We start from the raw sequence: 19,971 nt of genomic DNA, 5'->3' as shown, positions 1-19,971 counted from the left end.
AGTTGTTGGAAAAATATTGTAAATACGCCCCGTTTAAATTACTTATTTATTTACTTAAGAAGTACTTGTTGCGTTTTCAGAGCGACGAGCTTGGTTATGTTGTTTCACATCGCGTCTGGAAATCTAACCTGCAAATATTATTAATATAAGTTTGACAGCCACCAATATACTTGTCAGTGCGTCAAGATAAAATAATATAAAGTGAAGAGCATTAATAGTATCTTTTTTTTATTAATTTATACATATTGTTTTCTATTAGATAATAAATAGTCCAATAAATTAACAATTTACGAAGGCCAGAATTAAATTAACGTCCCTTCGTTATTGATGAAGTTGGTGAAGAAAATATACGAAATGGCAGAGAACACGAATGATCCATACGATATTAATGGGCAACATTTTAATCAGGATATGTATTTTCAAAAGTTATTAAAGGTGAATTAATTTAAACGTGCATCTTTAATGATAAAATTTAACGACTAACTCTGTATATTTTAACGCTTAATTGTAATAATAAAAAGTAGGGGTTTTTTGCAGTTTATAATGATCATTTATTTTTAATAGGAATGCACACTAAAACAAATTATGGATCATGAAGCTGAAATAATCGAAAACAGTCAAACTTTACATTCAGACATGCAGACCCTGGTATATGAAAATTATGATAAATTTATATCTGCTACTGATACTATTCGCAAGGTAAGTCATTATTTAAATAAAATATCAGATCTATTTTTAACTTCAAATGTGATTTAGATGAAGACAGATTTCAAGGAAATGGAAGAGAGCATGGATCTTTTGGCCAAGAATATGGAGAGCATTACTTCCTTCTCAGAGCAGATTTCTTCAACGTTACATGGAACGAGACAGCAGATTGCCAAACTGTCCTCTGTACACAGTTTGTTAAAGAAATTGCAATTTCTTTTTAAACTGCCTGGGAATCTTAAAGATAAAATGAAGGAAGAAAATTATACACAAGTATATATATTTATTATCTACTTTAAAGCTTCTTTTTATCGTTATATATACTGATATGATAATGATCATTACATGAAATTAATTAATAATCATAAGAATAATATAACTTTGTTCATGCTTCTAAATCTTCTCTTATAAGCAATATCTTTTTAGGCAGTTGAAGATTATGTCCATGCTCAAAGAGTTTTAAATCAATACAGCAACATGCCATCTTTCCAAGGTATCCAGAAAGACTGCGAGGAAATTGTCGAGGAACTAAAGTACAAATTGAGATTACAATTTCACAAGAGAGATGCATCGACCAAAGCCCTAGCTGAAAATGTTGATCTTCTTCTACAACTGAAGGAACCGGCTGATTCCTTGTGCATTGAATTCTTGATGCATGCCGAAGGGAGATTGACAGAACAATTAGAAATCTTGAAAGACATGTGTGAAAATGACATCATAGAATTCGTGGACATGGCTTCTTCGGGATTCCTCAGCGATTTGTCCCTGATTGTGGCTTCCTACAATGACATGTTTATAAATCGATCGTTAGAAGATGATGATTTAGTCGACTTCGAAACGAAAGCTATGAATCATTTGAGTGAATTTGTTGTGACTAATATGAAAAAGTATTTTGATTTGGTGAGCAAAAGGGTGGAGGATGTGGCTGATACGGTGATTTTGGTGAGAGCTCTTGACAGATTTCATCGTAGATTACAAGCGATGAATACACTGTGCAATGAAACGGACTTTGCCGGGTAATAAAAGAAAAATACTAAAATAAATTAGAATATATATAATAATAATTTAAAATAATAATTAATGTGTAAATGAATAGGACATAAAAGATGTAGAGAGAGGTAAAATGATGAAGTAAATTGATTAAAATAATTTTATAGAATAGGGACCGACATTGTTGTAAATGCTGGCCGAAAACAGTGTCGCAATTATTTGCACAGTCTGAAACAACACTTGAGCGAGACTTTGGTAAAAGTAAGACAGACCTTAGCCACCAAAACAAGTGACAAAGTCACGCAAGACAGCGATGGAGGCTTAGCGGAACTTCAAGCTATGCTCATCATGCCTACCATTGAAAAAATTAAAGGAGTTCTCCAGGACTTATCAGTTTGTATTTTTATCGATTTTACTGTATTTTTATTATCTTGCGTTTTTTTTTAAATTTCCTTTGCTCAAAATTTTTTCCAGGTATTTCTGCAGCCGGACTTATCATTCAATCTAAAAATGCAATTTTTGCAAAGCTTTTGCGTGGATGAAGTGAGAGAAGGATTAGTAGTCGGTTTTCTACATCATCTCACAGCTATAGCAGCCGGATTTTGCAACGGATCCGACGTGCCGAAATTTCCACCCACTTTATTGCTACTGCTTAGCAAAATGTGCATCGAGTACAAGGAGAATAATGTCCGCTATTTGGTAAAATAAAAACAATAAAAATATTTATACTATTTTTATAGTAATTTAATAAATAAATTAACAAAAATAAAAATATAATTGAATGTTCATAAGTAATGTATTTTATTTGTATACTTTGTAGTTGACGACTACCGACGATCTTTTCAACATCGATCAATATACATCTTCGGAGAACATTGTAACTCCCGGATCAGAAATGTGCGATCGTTTTCAGGAGGCTGCGCAAAATTTGTTGAATCACTACGTGCGAATTCAGGGATTAGCAGTGTCCCAAATGTTGAGGAAATCCGTAGAAACTAGAGATTGGTTGCATACGATTGAACCCAGAACAGTGAGAGCCGTGATGAAGAGAGTCGTCGAAGACGTGACCGCAATTGATTCACAAGTCACTGCCTTGTACGATGACAACGATGGCCAAGTAGATAGAAGTAGCGATAGCAGCAGAAAGACTCACAGGTAAAAAAATTTTCTACTGTAAGATTTGTATAGCTGTACATTAATTTTAATTTGTTAATAAATATAATTGATTAATTTCTTGTTGATATAAAAACAGCACTTTATGCGTATAATAATTTAGTAAATCTTTAATTCTCTTCTCTTCGGATTGTTCTTCTCTTGTTAAATTCTTGGCATAAGCAATCGAGATTTGTTTTAGCGTTAGCGTGTCGAGGCATCACTACAGGTCTAACTGGTCATCTTACACGTCCAGTCACATTGACTCGTCCCTAGTGACGAATATTCATAAGCTATTTTCCGAACGGATCGAGATCTTTTCGTCAGTGCAATTTAACAAGGCCTCTATTCTAACAGGAATCATCAAGATAAGCTTAAAGGTGATGTGATGCTATTATATATATATATATATATATATATATAAAATATAATATAATATTTTACTTATAATATTAACGTACCTTTTTTTATTTATAGCTATTTTATTTTTCATTGACTTAATTCAATTCTTGTTTATGATTTTGTAATTTTACCCAATTATTAATACTCTCTTTAACACACATGATAAACGATAAAAATTTCTGTAGAATAATATTTTTAATACTCGATGTACTAGCGATGTAATGATCGCTCAGGTGCTGCTGAGTGGTCATAATGACAAAATAGCACAGCCATTATCCACTTTGCGGAGTTGATTCATCCTCCCAACTCTGCCATCGCTCGCTATGCAATACGCTTCAATACTTGTCAGTTGTCACTGCTTAGGACTGGCTGGCATAAAAATTAATTTAATAATCACAAGGCGATTCTTTTCAATGATATTAATATTCTGATATTCTTTCTTTCTGCAAACAGACTTTCCTCGAGTGCGTGCGACTGCGAACATTTAGCAAATATGGCTTGCAACAAATTCAGGTGGATACTCATTATTTGCAACTTTACCTGTGGAGATTCGTATCGGATGAAAAGTAAGAGTTTAAATTTTAATTCTTTCTGTTAAGTAAGGCGTAAACTATATATGTATACCGGCTTTATATTGATAAATATTTATATTATTTATAGCGTGGTTTATTTTTTGCTGGATGAAATTTTGGGCAGCGCGGTACACAGATGTTTGGAACCAGTCTTGATGGAACCAAGTGTGGTGGACATTATATGCGAAAGAGGTTGAATTATCAGCAACTGTAATTATTTCATGCAGTTGCAGTGTAATGTTATAAGTGATAAAACATGTAATGTTTTTATGATAATGTTAATTATCGTAATTATATTATAATAAGGAAATATATACATATGTATGTCTATGTATATCTATATATTTACAACAAGCGATAAATTGTGTATATAATAATATGAATAGCTGCATATAAATCTTTTATAATGTTACAATACTGCAGAAATGTTCTATATAGAAAAATCTTTTATTAATATTAAATTTATATTAAAATCTTTTATTTATATTATCTTTTAATCAATCAGATTATCGAAATGCAATGTTATAATAATATTAATGTATTATTTACAACTATTCAGAATTATAATCATTATTCTCTATTTATATTATTAATTTTATTATCAATATTTAACTAAATATGAATTTTATTATTTGTTAGTTATTTTTTTAGATCATTTTCTGCTTTGCAGTAACTTTTGCTATTTATTAAAGTATTGTAGATTAAATTATTGCAATAGAAAACGTAATTTTATAAGCATTTCTTTTTAATTTTTTCTATCACGTTGCAAAACTGCTTTGTATTTCATTCTTTCCCGTTATTGTCCCCACCTATGTCTTGTTCAAAGTATAAAGCTATTAGGCTTAGTGCGCCGTATAAAAAGCAGTACAGGGTCAAATGATTTTAATAAGTCTTAATTCTTGTTCACCACATTCAGTACTTTCAAACTTTTCTGTCGAGTTTATTCGGAATAAATTTTCTTAAGATCGTTAAAAATTCCAATATTTATTACAGACTAGGTTTTCTATCTCCCATTTTTTTATATTTTACCTTTTATCTCAGATTTGATTTGAGTATTATATTTGTGCAGTTCTATAATCTACTAAAATATAATTATTATATCGCGAAAAAGAGAATATAGTATATCGAGAGACAAGCAGGATCGCAAAAAGTTTACCGCTTGCATTATCGCTTAGGGTACCAGGGAGAACTTGGTTGTAGCCCCTTGACAGTGGTTACTCTCAACTTAATTCGGACTTCCTCTCTCTCTTGGGATGAGATTCATTTGGCGAGTATCCGGCTTGGGCCCACGCATCGCATTCTACCCAATTTAATAACACTTGCTCCCCTGAACTGTTCTCGACGAACCGGAGCTCTGTCGAGCTTCGTAATTGCGAGTTTTTCTAAAAATATTCTATTTCTCAAGATTATTTTTTAATTCAATCCGAAAGCATAAAATTTTACATGTCGCAAATTTATTCGCAATTATATGTGTCTTAGTTTTACAGAAATTATACTTATAAATTATAAATATATATATATATAAAGTTGAAAATGTATAAAAATAATGTAAAAAAGGGAAAAATAGAAATTTCATAGTCAAGACATCAAATTGGATTTGCTTGAGCAATGTAATAGGGGAATACTTAACAGAATGATATCAAAGATAGAGAGGCAGACAGACATGTGGTAGCAACCACACGTGATATCTTGAGAAACACCTGTGCATGCGTAACTTGTCGACAATTTCTCGTGGCATTCCATCTGAAACCGTTGTTACATATAGATATCAATATCATACTCCTACGACGTGTCAAAGTGAATCATTACGTACGTGAAGCGTCCGTTTCAAGATTGGGATAAATCTACAATTCGTAAATTATCCACGTAAAGTATATTTAGTACATAAATATATTATCTATAATGTTCTATAAGAAAATGTATATGTATACATGTATTTTCGATATATATGATTCCATTTCGAATAAAGAATATTCGATATTTCGATTTTCGAGCTTCAGAGCAACGTCATCGATTTTTTTAAATTTATTGAAGCTGGGTTTTTCGGCACACAACTAACTGCCATTTACTCAAGCTACAAAAGCAAATGAAAGGAAGAAAAGAAAGAAATAATCAGCATTGTGTAGTAATATTATTTCACTTCAGTAAAATAGACCCGCATGGGAAAGCTGTGGCATCATAATATCGCTATAGTGTTCCAAAGTGTTTGATTATATGGGTATGAGATGTATTAGATTCTTTTCTTATTATATGATTACACGATTGTTAGTTTTGGAGTAAAATTTTCAGATATTATTTTTAGTTCGTATTTAGTTCGTTTTCATAATATAGAATTACGTTCCCATAAATCTATATCAAACTATTTTAATACTAAATATTAATCTACTACACTTATTTTTTATTTTAGTAAAATATCTAATTTTGTGTGATTTTAATTTTATTCAATTTAATTCAATTCAGTTTTTGTGATAGTAAATTTATTAATAAATTGTTTAAATTTGTGATAAAAAGAAATTTTAATATCAATATTTGGATGTAAAAGATAATCGTATAATAACATAAATAAGAAAAAGTTCAGACAATTTTATTTTAAATAATTTACGTAATACACAGGAAATAAAATTATGATAAAGTCAAAGCTCACAATTTATCTTGTTAAAATTTGATTGAATTTTATTTTATAGAAAATTTTAAATTAAATTAAAATCATACACATTTAAAAAAAGAATTTTTTATAAAAAGTTCTTTATTCAGTAAAACTTTATTCAAAATATATATACGTAATAAAAATTTGTTACTCAATTTTTTCTGTTATTAAACATCTTTTTATACATTAAGTAAAAATAACAATAGAGATATTTTGATTTGTGACCGTAACAATGGGCGAAGAATTATTTGAACGCTCGTTGCTTCGTTCACATATCTAACTATCCCTTTTTCGTCTAATAACAATTCACAAAAACTTATTCATTTCTTTTAAAAAAATCTTTAAAGTTTTAGTTTTTAGCTTTGATATTCTGCCGTTATCGTTGCATGATTGTTTCTCTCCCATTTCTATTTATATTTCATCTTTTGTCTATCCATTTAGTAAGTAGTTTGTAAAGCAGGTCCTAGACGGTCGATCAATATTATAACGGTCCTAGACGGTTAATATTGATCTAGGGCCTGCTTCAATATTATTGTGTAATAATATTGACCGTCTAGGGCCTGCTTAACTCTTCTATTGAATATTATATTGAACTCTCAATAACTGATGTGGATAATAAGAAAAGCTATGAACTTATTTTGATGAGTATATAATTCGACCAACAAATATCCGAAAGTAACTACAATTAATATGTCATACTAATGAAGTTTAAATAAATAAGTATTCAAAAGGAATATCCTGTGTAATTGAAAGAGCTTATAGTTTAGTAACTTATTTGCGTGTTAAGTAGTAACGCCGTAGGTGATTATTTAAAAATTCATCTAGGCGCTATTACTTTATATGCTAGTAAGTATATGCGACGTGACATTTGCAGCAAAATATCTAGGAATCACAAAGAAATTCTATGGAAATGAAATCGACTATACTTGGTAAAATCATCGTGGGAATGTTTTAGGAAACCTTCATGGACAAACGCATATATCATTTAAAATTTAATTTCTTTTTCTAAGCTATCTTTTCTCTTTCTTCTGTAATTTCTGGGAATACTTTAAAATTAACTTGTTTTTTATTTCAATTTTAAATCAATGAGATTATGAAATTTAACAAGAGCGCGCAATCTCGTCCCGAGATTTGAATGAGAGCCTTATCGGCCCGGTGAATAGTTTGATAACAGCTTCTCTCTTGGCAGGGGAAAAAAGGGGAACAAGATCATTCGCCGTCGGTTGGCGGACCATTCAGAGCTGCAACCGACACTGATTTCAATTGGTAAATTGACTCAGAACGAATGGAAGAGAAAAAAATGGTGGTGCGGAGCGACCAACGTATGACGTAGAGCAGAAGAGAGGACAGTGGCGTAACAAGTATTAAATAATCCTTAAAAGTGCAAGAAAAAATAAAAAATAAGCTCTTAATGTAACATACCTATAAAATAAATTATAATTAACCATATTTATTTTATTAGTTATAACAAATACTACTTAGAAAATTAAAATATAATTGAGAAATAATAAATATGCCTATATACGTACTGTATAACGCGCACACATGGATGTAAAGCTAACACATGAATGTTTCGTGGATAAGTGTTCATTTGTCGAAATTAAAATTTATGTAAAATTTTACTTTGCTTCTTCTTTTTATATTATTGTATATACTTACACTTGTTATTTTCTTACAATATTTTTATTAAAATGCGCTGTTAGGAACGGTGATGCAGGCCTCTCTCGTCACTGGGCAGTTGGTTAATAGACAGTGAACGCGGTTTGAATGCTTAATGCGGCGCGCATTCTAGGATTAAATTGACCAATCATTTCCCGCGCGCACCGCGGAGCCAATTGCGCCGCGCGCTCGCGCGCCCCACTATATTAAGCCAATCAACGGCACTTAACGCTCAGTCACCGTTGCATCGCCGCGATGTGCGTGTATGATGTTATGCGTGTACGCATGCGCGCGCGTCGCTATATCAAATAGATCGAGAATACACAACGCTCAGTTCGTTGTGCATTTCGTCAGTGGGATTTGCTTCTTTCTTGTTCGACGTGGAGTTGTAAAATGCACGCGTTGAGGAAGCCTGCGTATTCAGTGAATAAAAAAACCAGTGAAAAAATATACATGCGCCGTGAGGAATTGGAGGAGGTTACATCAGTTTATAATCAGTTTATCAGACGAGAAAAAGTTTTATTTTGATCGATTTTTGCAAACAGTTGGTATACTCTTGCAAAATTTTATTTATTCATAGAAAATTATGTAAAGTCCTCAATTGACTTGGAAACTTTTTATATCGGATTTTTGAAATTCCATATATCTTTCTAACACATTAAATATAGGCTCATATATATATAATATAAAATAGATAAAATAGATAACAATATACAAAATATAAATTATTAAATGTAATAGGTATTTAATAATTATTTAAGATACAAGATTATATAATAATAAGATAATAGATGCTTATAATAAATTAGAGATACACACGTATTATACCGATTAAAAAATTGGAGAAAAACAGTTATAAAATTAATTACATATGCGCACACGATAAAAGGTTAAAGGTTACTTACGATTTCCTGCGATTGTTCCGGCAAGAACGCGCGTTCACGAAATGTGTCAGATACAGATCAATTATAATGTTAATGAAATATTAAGTTATGATTATTTTTTACAAGAATTAAAATTCATGCGATTTAAAGAATTATTAGATTGTCCCCTTTTATTTTTATTATTTAGAAGTTTTAAAAATTGCATACGTACAGATTCGAAAAGTGAAGAATGTAAGTTTTGCAGATGCAATACGTGTTAAATCTATAATTAACTTTTCATTAGATATCATAGTTTCTAATTTTATTTTTTGCTAATCAATCTTTAATCTCTTGTTTCATACAATAATTTTTGTACAACTAATAAGTACTTAGATATTATTTTAGAGTATTTTTTATAATTTTTCTCTTATTAAACATTTGTTCCAAATAAAATCAAAGCAAATTGGAAGGAAAGTATTTTGTTTTGGAAGTGTAATATTGCTTTCTCAATGTCTCTTCGCTGTTTATCGCAGTGACTTCTTGACCTCGCATGGACGATAGCATAACGTATAGGACATGAAAGAGGAAAGATAGTCTAGGGTCAAAATACCAATAATGCTGGTTCTCTGTGCAGCTTCAATAGTTCTATAAGAAATAGATCAACTGAGAAAAGCTATCAATAGAAGCACATTTTTATAATTATTAATTATTAACTACTAATTATATAATTTTAATCATTATTTTTTACATAATTAATTTTTTTAAATATAAATTAATTACTAACAGAATTGTATAATTACTAATTTTATAATCTGACATTCAAATTATTTGCATAATATTCATTAATTCCTTTTCACTAATTAGTTTGAATAAATAACTTTCTTTTATTCTGTTTTTACGCTTCGAATCTGCTTTAAGTAGCATACATTGTCACAGAAACGAGTTATTTTCAAATTGAGGGGGACAGCATTTGATGGACGTCGCAGGGGACCACTAGCATTAGTGAGAATTAACGTTAATTGACACCCGCTCTTGTCTTATCCCACGATTAATCCCCTTTTTCGTCGTGGCGCAATTTTTCGCACTTTTGTAACCGTCAGCATCAAAAAAGTCAATTATTTTATTTATAATATTTGTTATAAATAAGTGGAGAGATTTTTCCTTTTAATAAAGAAAATTTAAATAAAAAATGAAATAAAACTAAAATGTACATATTAGAATCATATAATATCAAAATTATATTACATCGAATTAAATACTAACACTAAATAAAATTTTAAGTAGAAAATTTTAGAAAATTTCGTTTTGTTTTAATATTTTTTTTACTAGTTTATTTTTTCACTGATAAATATCAATTTTTAGACCACCTTGTATGTACGCATGTGGTGCATGCGACACGCTATACGTTGCAGCTGAATTTGCAACGACGGCGTCTCTAATCCTCTTTGGCGAATGATTAAAACTAATCCGAGCGACGTTTAAAAATAATAAGCAACACAACATTGTTCCATTAACTGCTATTTTACTATCTTTGTTACATGTGTTGTAAAGGATTGAAATACATTACGTGAATTATGATTATCTTGTGTAAACAACTTTTTAGTAGGATTTTGTATTGATATAAAAATATTTATAGCTTCTGTTTATAATATATGTTAAATAATATTTATTGTTTTATATTGTTTCATATTATTAGGCCACGGAAATCTTTTTTAACATATGCATAGTTTTGCATTCTTATACTATTGCATTACATGCATCTTGATACTCGAGCGATTTCCAGCTAGGCTGTGAATGATGAATAGGACATTCGATAAAGCGAGACCCCCACGTTTGCTAAACAGAGAGACTCCGAGAAATCAAAGATTCAATTGTACTCTCCTTTGCTCTCTCATCTTTGTAATAGTGTGAAGTCCGAGTTTATTTTACTTTTATGTATCGTAAGAAAATGTAAGAATATCTTGGAAGAAAATGCAGAAGCTGCGTTTAATCTTTATAATGTTATTTATATCACGCATACTTAAAGATGATAAATATAATCCATTTATATTATAAAACTAATATACAAAACATCGAAATAAGTGATTAAGAAATGATACGGTAGCCGTGACATAGCTTATATTTGGATGATAACATGATAGCATTAAGTCTAATATCTTTGAGCAGCGCACTGAGGGTGAAAGAGAAAAAGAAAGACTAAGGGAGAAAAGGGGAATACAGTGGGCGACTTTAATGACTTCTCGAGGCTGTTTCAATAGAGTACGACTGTTTGCCGTTGCATCATCACTATATACTGAGTGTCCTACTGCCAATCGACTATTCTAATCGCTTGCTGACACGTTTCTTAATTATTTCATAAATAACTTTTCTTTGACGGAAATGCAAGGAGAAATTTAACTCTTGGGTTTTTAATCTTCAATAATTATTTTTATAATTTTTGTAACACTTACATTCGTTATTATTTATTTTTATGTTAACATTTATTGTATAGCTGATATTAGGTATATTATTACAATAATTAGTTTTTATAATTTTTGTAACACATTCGTTATAATTTATTTTTATAATTTAGTATATAGCTGATATTAGGTTTTTGTTACTTTTTTTATCATCCTTTTAAGTATAGGCAGTAAACAAAAATGTAGGAAATTTTAATTAATCCTAATAAGTCTATATATTGTTGGTAATATTCGGTAGGATTAGATAATTGGTGCTGAAACTCAAGAATTTACGGACGTTGCGTGACACACGCTCTTCTTTCATTATTATTTCATGAAGTAAACCTATACAGCCACTACCATTATCACATAAATGGTTAATGATAGAGAGATGCGGTAATGACGCTAAATACATCTGTACAATGTACGGTACCCGAAAGGATTTTAAAAGATTTTTGAGAGAGAAGACAATTCAAGATCCATTCTATTATAGATTTAAAAAATTAATTTTTTATCTTCCATTTTACATTTTATGTTTGCCTGTTATATCTTGCATATTTTTATATTATTTTATTTGCAGAAGGCGCGTGAGGATTCTTCAGCGGATTCGGTAGGGGAAGCAAACACTAAGTTTTGTTCTCTTTTTAATCAAACTTGAGATTATAACAGTAAATTTCCATTTTTCGCATTACTTTTTTTCAATTTTATCCTTTATTGTACTTTATGTTATATTGTATATTTCGTTTGCAGAAGATGTGTTGAAGAATACTCACTCTCTGAGAGGCCTCGGTGGGAAAGAAAAAACTTAAGTCCTGTCCTGTTCCTAAGTACTAGTGCCGCAGGAGTGATTAGGCTGGGCAAGACGTTACCATATCTCCTGCTGCTCAAGTGCTTATCAACGGGTCGGGACGCATGTCAACTTTCGATCGTGAGCTAAGGTGTAAGGGAATAATGTTAGGCTGTATTTATTTTGTTTCATATATATTATTTTGTAGAGTGTCATAAAATGGCGTGAGAGAGAAAGAGAGAGAGAGAGAGAGAAAGTGCGAAAATGAAACAAAAAATGTAGTTTCTAATGAATGTAAGCGCGAACAGAAATCGCTATATAACATATGGAACTACTAATAATATAACCTATTATTCATTATCCTCTTCCTTCCTTCTTTCCTTTACATACTATATATATTTAGTTATTATTTTTATATCTCCATATTTGTTTTTAAAATACGTCTGTGATAAATATAAATTTATTGCCCTCTTAATTATATAGTTTTGTGAACTATTATTTTATAATGTAATAACTAAAAAGAAGATTATAATAAAATGAGATAAATCTTTATATTTTTAGATTATGTTATATAAGAAAAAGATATGTATGTGTAAATAATTTATGTTGATTTATTATTAATACATATATGCATAACTTGTTTTATTGTGATTCTAAGTTTATAGATTTCTTGTATTTATAAGGAAAACAAATATTTAATATAAAATTAAATGGTCTTTTTTTACCTTCTTTGAAAAAGATAATTTTTGTAAATATCACATCTTGTTTTAATGTGTATATTTAATATATATTTAATAATTATTGTAAAAATATGCAATTATTGCATAAGAAACAATTCACTACCATCAACTGCCGTAAAAATATTCGAACATGACAACGGTTAAAATAACTAATAAATAGTATTACAAGTATTACTACGTATCATTATTATAAATTCCTTTTGCAACATCCCAGACAGCAGAGAGAGTTCAAAAAGAATCTGCGGATCGGAATCACACATCATGCATATACTTGCCAAAATTTATAAAATTATATTTGTTATTTGACATTTAAATAGGTTTTCATAACATTCTTAGGAATCTCTGTTGAGTATTCGGCATTTTTCTCTTTTTTTCTTAACTTTTGCACATCTACCAGGCGCGAGTTACATACACACACAAATGCACAAAATAATTTCGCAGATAAGATGATAAGTTGCGGAATAATGACATTACAAATGAACGTCGCGACCATGAATAGCGGCCGTAAACGCATAGTGGAAGTCAAATGCGGTATAAATTCCCCTAGAAGCCATGTCCACAGGAAGTTTTACAGCGCGTATATGGCGGACCTGCACATGTGCATCCGTCCTCCGTGAACCTAGCCCACTAGGCGCGTCGCGTAGCGTACTCTTCCGCTCGCGCAAGGAGTTCGTCTGTCTGTGTGCGTGACATTTTTTTCCACGGTCCGTTCTCGTGCTGCTGCAACATGTTTACCTGGCTCAGTCGCCGCTATCACGATTACCAGCAGCTCGTTGTTGATTCCACCATGATATTCACATCACCTTATCAGCAGCATTAATTGCCAGGTACGTGGACCACGCTCAGTGCCGAGTGCTACGGCAACGCCAACGCCAATGGCAAGCGGCGGCGCGCCCTGACGAGTCTGTTTACGTAGCAATGGCGAAGGCCTTCCTCGTTGCCGCCGTTGTTGCTGTCGGCGCCGCGATGTCGTCGTCGTGATACCTTTCCTGCTCCTATAGCTTTCTACTACGAGGATGATGGTGAACCTTCTACATCTGTGAGGTTGGGAGGGGGAATTACTTGAAAAATCCAAATTTTATTTCTCTTTCAAATTAAAAACGTAATTGTTAAATAATGTACTTGTTCTTGGGAGAAGGAAGTATTTTCGTCGATAGCATGTAATCAGCTTTCTCACAATTCTAGCAAAGCTGTGCAGTGATCATGTAGCCTAGCTGTGTTAACTAGATGCGAGTACCTTATAGTCAAGGTACTATTAAATTCTTTCAGTTTGGCCACACATATCTGTTTTGGGAGGCTAGAAATTGTGCATAATGCATAATATTTTTCATATAATTTTAGGTATTAAGTTCTCCTTATATCTTTTTCAGATTAGTACAGATTAGTAGCATATAGAGAGGGAAAGGGACGGAGAGAGAGCCAAAGTGCAATGGATGATGAAGAGCGCCTTGAGGGTGAAGAGGAGATGGAGCTAGATGAGGCTTCTGATGGTGAAGACGAGGATGAAGAGACTACAGGGATTCCTGTGTCTCCAGCCAATTCTGATCAATTGCTTGGGCAGACAACTCCAACAACTCCTGGTATTATCATATTTTAAAATTGCATTATATCTGCTATTTTTGAAGAAATTGTATATTATATAATTGTTATTTATTGTTATATATAAAAATGATTTTAAAATTATTTCTATCTTAATCATCACACACAGAATAACTATAAATAATTGTTTTATCATGTTCTTTTTATGTTTTGATTCCATAATTTTCATAATTTCTTTTTCTGTTTAGTTACACCGGACGAGGCTTTTCATGACCCGTTACGATACCAGAAGTTTCCGCTGCCTGGTGGCAAGCCTTTGAATATTCGTCGTGGACCTGGAAGGCCTCGGAAGGAGCGGCCTCTTGGTATAACTCGTGGAGGGGGCGCTAGGAGATCCTTTGGAAGGGGTGGGGCTAGAGGCAAAGGGTTGGTTCAGTTAACATAATTTATTATTATTATTATTATTAGAAGCATATTAAATTATTTCAATAAGCACATGGAGGTGTTGCTTTATGTAATATTGTTTTCTCATATTTTATTATTGCATTTACAGACTTGGATATGCAAGAGGTATACCACGTCGTACCAAGAGCAAAGATGATGATACACATTCGGAGTCACCGAGTCCTTTGCGCATCACTGGGACGGACGATACCACCGAGGGTGGTGAGGCATCAGGGAACACAATTGACAGGTCGATGCCGGCACCTGAAGAGCCTCCCTACTTTCCTGAACAATGGTAAAACTCGTAATCTTTATCTTGACTTATGTATAACTTAAATATTATGCACGTGCGCGCGCGTGTGTGTGTGTGTTATTTTATGTGTAATCACAAAATATTAATATAATATTTTGTGATTAAATTAAATATTAATATTTCTAGGCCAGGCAAGGTTTGCGCGTTATGCAATCTGGGCGAGAGGAGTCAATTGGGGCAAGGCGAACTTCTACGTTTGACATGTCCGCCAGGTTTTACTCCTGAAAAGTCGACCAACCGCGATGAGTCGACTACTGACCATCTCGTTGATGTCGTTGCAGGAGATAAAAGTCCGCGTACAGCTGGTCCTGGAGCTGCCGTTACCTGCCGTAGACAGAAAAGCCTAGCTAAGTGCAGGTAAAAATTGTGTTAATAATAATCCTTCAGGCATTACGCGCCACTATACTGGCTTCCAACTAAGTAATCTCATGACACGAAACGCTAGTATACTGGCTTCCCGCTAGGCGACGTTCTACGACGAAGCGTCACTATTCTCTATCTAGTCGTACACATATCGTTATAATGCAGGAATGTCTTCACATATTTGGACTTATATTTGTTTCATCAAGAGACACTTTAGTAAAGCTTTTATAAAGCTTATAACATATATATAATATATTGGTCTACCTTGTCTATCTATATTATATTATTTTTTATTCTGAAAACAAGATTGTCCGAGTATCACTATACATAAATCCAAGATGTTAAAATGAAATTAGATTACATTTCTACAAAACTTTGAAGATTTATGTTTATATATGGTAATTTGTTCTTTTTTTTTATAGAAATACTAGTCTAACAAATTTTACGGAACCGGTAGAAGAACTGACAATCGTAGGCTATTCAGAAGAACCGGAAGTCGGGGTTCTTTTCGAGTCCACAACTGGTCATTACTATGTTCATCAGTCATGTATTATCTGGTCCAGCAATAATCACGATTTATCTCCAGAATTAACGTGTCGCGCCGTCTTGCAAGCTTCCTCTAGACGTTGCGCTTATTGCTCCCACTATGGTGCCGGAATTTCTTGCAAAGTAAGTTCCAGTGTAATTCATTATTAATTATAAAAAAAAGTAAAGTGAAAGAGTAATACAAATAAGGATTATAATAATATTACAAGACAAATTATTTGTATGTGATTTTAATCTGTTTTGATCAATTATCACTGCTTAAATATAATCTACTGTAATTTTTAACAGGTAACATCGTGCAATCGTTATTTTCATTTCCCGTGTGCCGCAGCTAGTAGTTGCTTTCAAGACACAAAGAGCCTGTCTCTTTTCTGTAGTCAACATCTCGGCCAAGTTCCGCTTTTACGTAAGTAAACTGTTTATTATTTCTAAATTTATATTTTATTTTTAGACCTTTTTATTAGTTAATCTATATAGATATTAAATATCTAAGATCAAAGTAAAAGAAAAAAAAATAAAGAAGATATAATAGAAAATTGAGAAATTCTGTTTCTGGAAGTATTGTAAAATATAAATAAAGGAATTATACATGCATATATATAACACAAGATAATTAAATAAAACATTATCTTTGCAGTGACTGGAGAAGTGACTTGTGTGCATTGTCACGGAATGGGTGACGTTTCCAATCTAGTGATGTGTTCTGTATGCGATCAACATTATCATGGCAGTTGTGTAGGGTTATCTTTGCTGCCAGGGGTACGTGCTGGGTGGCAATGTCTGTCTTGCCGCGTCTGTCAAGTCTGTCGGCAACCTGAGGATGTTTCTAAGGTGAGAATAAGTTTATAAATTAACTAACTCAAATTCAAGTTTTTATTAATATATAGTCATAAATAACTTATATAGCTAGTTATAAATAACTAAAGTTATAAATAGAAGTAGTAAGATATAAATGAATTTCTTTCTAAAGCCTCAAGACTTTTATAAAGTGATTAATTATTTTTATAAAATGACTGAAATACTTTCTGCGATAGATGATGCTGTGCGAGCGATGTGATAAAGTTTACCATCCCAGTTGTCTACGACCAATCGTCACTTCTATTCCAAAGTACGGCTGGAAATGTAAGTGCTGCCGCGTGTGCACTGATTGCGGATCACGTACTCCCGGCGCTGGACTATCTTCTAGATGGCATTCTCATTTTACCGTCTGCGATTCGTGTTATCAACAGCGCAATAAAGGATTTTCCTGTCCGCTCTGTAGAAAGGCGTACAGGGCTGCAGCGTATCGCGAAATGGTGCAATGTCACGTATGTAAAAAGTTTGTGCATGGCACGTGCGATCCAGAAGCTGATCCACTGACATACCAGCAGCGTAAGGAGGCAAAACCTGATTACGAGTATGTTTGTTCGCATTGCAAAAGCCTTGCCATGGTGGCTAGACGGAAAGACAGCCTGGACGAAGGCGACTTAAGTTTGAGCGCTTCTCAGGAGAGTCTTGATGGCGAATCTGAATTGGATTATCAAGGTGGTAGTGAAGAAGCGCTTTATTCTGTTGGGCTAGGTAAAGGAAAGCCATTTTGTGCTACTAAGATTGCAAAAAAGAGATTAGGAATCAGTGGTGGTCTTATTGGTAGACCCAAAGGCATCGGAAAGCTAGGCTATCAAAAGAGACAGAAGATGACGGAGTTTGGAAGAAAAAGGGGGCCTAAGGCAAAGATGAGAGGGATTTTTGGGGTGCCTGGAGTAGGTCTGCAACGTCCAATGCCAGATTCATTGTCGAAAGAGGATGAACCTGGTGTGGAGAACAGGTTAGTCCTGTGCTCAGCCAAGGATAAGTTTGTTCTTACTCAGGACATCTGCGTAATGTGTGGCGCAATTGGTACCGATCAAGAAGGTTGCCTAATTGCGTGTGCTCAGTGTGGCCAATGTTACCATCCGTATTGTGCAAATGTCAAGGTTACTAAAGTGATCTTACAAAAAGGCTGGCGGTGTCTCGATTGCACTGTTTGCGAAGGCTGCGGTGAACGAAACGACGAAGCCCGATTGATTCTCTGTGACGATTGCGATATCAGTTATCATATCTATTGCATAGATCCACCCTTGGATTACGTGCCGCACGGCACCTGGAAGTGCAAATGGTGCGCCCAATGTCAAACCTGTGGATCTAATAATCCCGGCTTTAATTCATCTTGGCAGAAAAGTTACACGCAGTGCGGGCCTTGCGCTTCGCATACCGCTTGTGTAGCCTGCCAAGACGCTTATCAGGAGGGTGATCTCATTATTCAATGTATCCAGTGCGAAAGATGGCTGCATTGCCTTTGCGATTCGATTAAAAGCGAAGCCGAAGCTGAACGTTGTGCCCAAGAAGGATACGTTTGTCTTCTTTGTCGTCCTAGAGACGTTCCTCCGCCTCACCTTCTCTCGAAACCTTCTCCAAAATTTTCAAGATTGTCTCCTCCCCCGCAAAATCGAAGCCCAGAACTGTTTAAACCATCGCAGCAATATCTAATAGACGGTGTTTATCTTTCCGAAGCCGGAATGAGTCACATCAAGTCTTTAACTTCTGAGCATCAACAAACCAGAAAAAAGAGAAGAAAACTACTTCCGATGGTTGACAAAGAGGCAGATATAATGGCAACTATCGAATCTGTCGTTGCCGGAGGCAGTTTGGACAACTCTTTGGAGGAAACTAACAAATTGGAGTTGATAGATGTTAAAGATGAACCAGAAACTGTATTGAAGGAGGGCATGGTATGGAACCAGCCTCCTCCCGAAGGTTTTAGCATCTGCACTTCGGAAAACGGACTTCCTGTTTTGCGAAGAAAGCGTCAAAGGAATCTTCAAAAATTAGGAATTGGAGGATTCGTTGTAAGATTAAGAGGAACTAGAAAGGACAAAGAAGAAGAGGGAGATGGTGAAAAACCTGGAGATTCTTCAGTTGTTGGCATGGGGGACGATAAGCCCCGCAGGAAACCTCAAAGAAGGAAACCAAAAACGAAGCTGGCAGAATGCTTTCCTCTTTATATGCAGGAGGCGTTTTTTGGCAAGGATTTGATGGATACGACGAAGGAAAAAGAGTTGGAAAGCAGTAGCGAGTCCGAAGAAGAATACAAAGTTCCTGAAAATGATGATAATACTATACAGTTGTCTCAAGATTTATTAGAGGTGATGGAACAAGTTAAAGCAAAACAAGGAAAACAGGATGAAAAGATTGTTCCTGAGCAAATCAAAAGAGAAGAAATTATGGAGGATGATGGTAGTGATACCGAAGCGCTTGGGGATATTATACCAATTTCTGGAGATTTGTTGGACAATGATTTAGTAAATACGATAATGAACGAGAATGATGAGGATCTAGCAAAGGCGAGCGAAGCACTGGATGAGTTGGATGACGCTCAAGGTGGCAGTAAAGATGAATTAACTGATATTCTAAGTCCACATTTTAATTTGGAATCAATGGTCAGGGACACAGGTAAGATATTTTAAGTGAATATTCGATATTGTATCTTTGTTGTGCTACAAAATTAAACGTTACATATTTTTCCTAAGGTTTACCAAATATGGATAGCAAAGATATCGAGGAAATATTTAAGGGAGTTCTAACTGATGAATCTCAAGAATCTCAAGAGTCATCAGTGTTTTCTGTCCAAGCTCAGACTTCGCATCCTTCATCATCTACTACACCCCTAGTATCACCTTCTCCTCATCCTGGTAAATACACTCTATACATCTGCATAATTAATGAAATATAAAATAAAAATTTGAAATTTGAATGTCAGAAGATTGGAATTAATAAATATTATACATATGCA

The 19,971-nt window shown here is 33.5% G+C and overlaps 2 protein-coding genes and 1 long non-coding RNA gene across 12 annotated transcripts in view; all 3 read left to right on the top strand.

The window, feature by feature from the left end:
- Positions 1-80: 80 nt before the first annotated feature.
- Positions 81-4,404, top strand: LOC105275982 (vacuolar protein sorting-associated protein 51 homolog). Of its 2 annotated transcripts, none has more exons than XM_011333244.3 (11): positions 81-172; positions 260-435; positions 565-699; positions 757-978; positions 1,132-1,721; positions 1,863-2,088; positions 2,170-2,394; positions 2,516-2,850; positions 3,050-3,227; positions 3,703-3,815; positions 3,910-4,404. In XM_011333244.3, exons 2-11 carry the CDS (start codon positions 328-330, stop codon positions 4,016-4,018), a joined length of 2,241 nt encoding a protein of 746 aa, XP_011331546.2. In that variant the 5' UTR covers positions 81-172; positions 260-327; the 3' UTR covers positions 4,019-4,404. The 2 variants fall into 2 exon arrangements, with proteins under 2 accessions (XP_011331546.2, XP_026828023.1); XM_026972222.1 differs by having other exon boundaries at positions 85-176.
- Positions 4,405-10,250: 5,846 nt separating this feature from the next.
- On the top strand, positions 10,251-12,552 carry LOC113562538. The gene is made up of 2 exons (XR_003406962.1): positions 10,251-12,096; positions 12,179-12,552. It is a non-coding gene; the product is annotated as an uncharacterized LOC113562538 (long non-coding RNA).
- Positions 12,553-12,772: 220 nt separating this feature from the next.
- LOC105275979 (histone-lysine N-methyltransferase 2C) overlaps positions 12,773-19,971 on the top strand; it is a 33,883-nt gene continuing 26,684 nt past the window's right edge. For 8 of the 9 annotated variants that reach the window (XM_026972474.1, XM_026972473.1, XM_026972472.1 and 5 more), the window contains exons 1-10: positions 12,773-13,782; positions 14,326-14,535; positions 14,743-14,920; positions 15,048-15,233; positions 15,378-15,608; positions 16,037-16,283; positions 16,449-16,566; positions 16,798-16,991; positions 17,195-19,631; positions 19,709-19,870. In XM_026972474.1, coding sequence (XP_026828275.1) covers positions 14,385-14,535; positions 14,743-14,920; positions 15,048-15,233; positions 15,378-15,608; positions 16,037-16,283; positions 16,449-16,566; positions 16,798-16,991; positions 17,195-19,631; positions 19,709-19,870 — 3,904 coding nt within the window. In that variant the 5' untranslated portion in view covers positions 12,773-13,782; positions 14,326-14,384. Of the gene's footprint in view, positions 13,783-14,140; positions 14,205-14,325; positions 14,536-14,742; positions 14,921-15,047; positions 15,234-15,377; positions 15,609-16,036; positions 16,284-16,448; positions 16,567-16,797; positions 16,992-17,194; positions 19,632-19,708; positions 19,871-19,971 lie in introns of all 9 variants that reach the window. The other variant, XM_026972466.1, reaches the window with a different exon arrangement.

The sequence above is a fragment of the Ooceraea biroi genome, chromosome 9 (genome assembly GCF_003672135.1).
Source record: "Ooceraea biroi isolate clonal line C1 chromosome 9, Obir_v5.4, whole genome shotgun sequence".
NCBI classification, from domain to species: Eukaryota; Metazoa; Arthropoda; class Insecta; order Hymenoptera; family Formicidae; genus Ooceraea; species Ooceraea biroi.
Note: the sequence above shows the minus strand (reverse complement) of the source record. Positions and strands in the feature narration are given on the sequence as shown.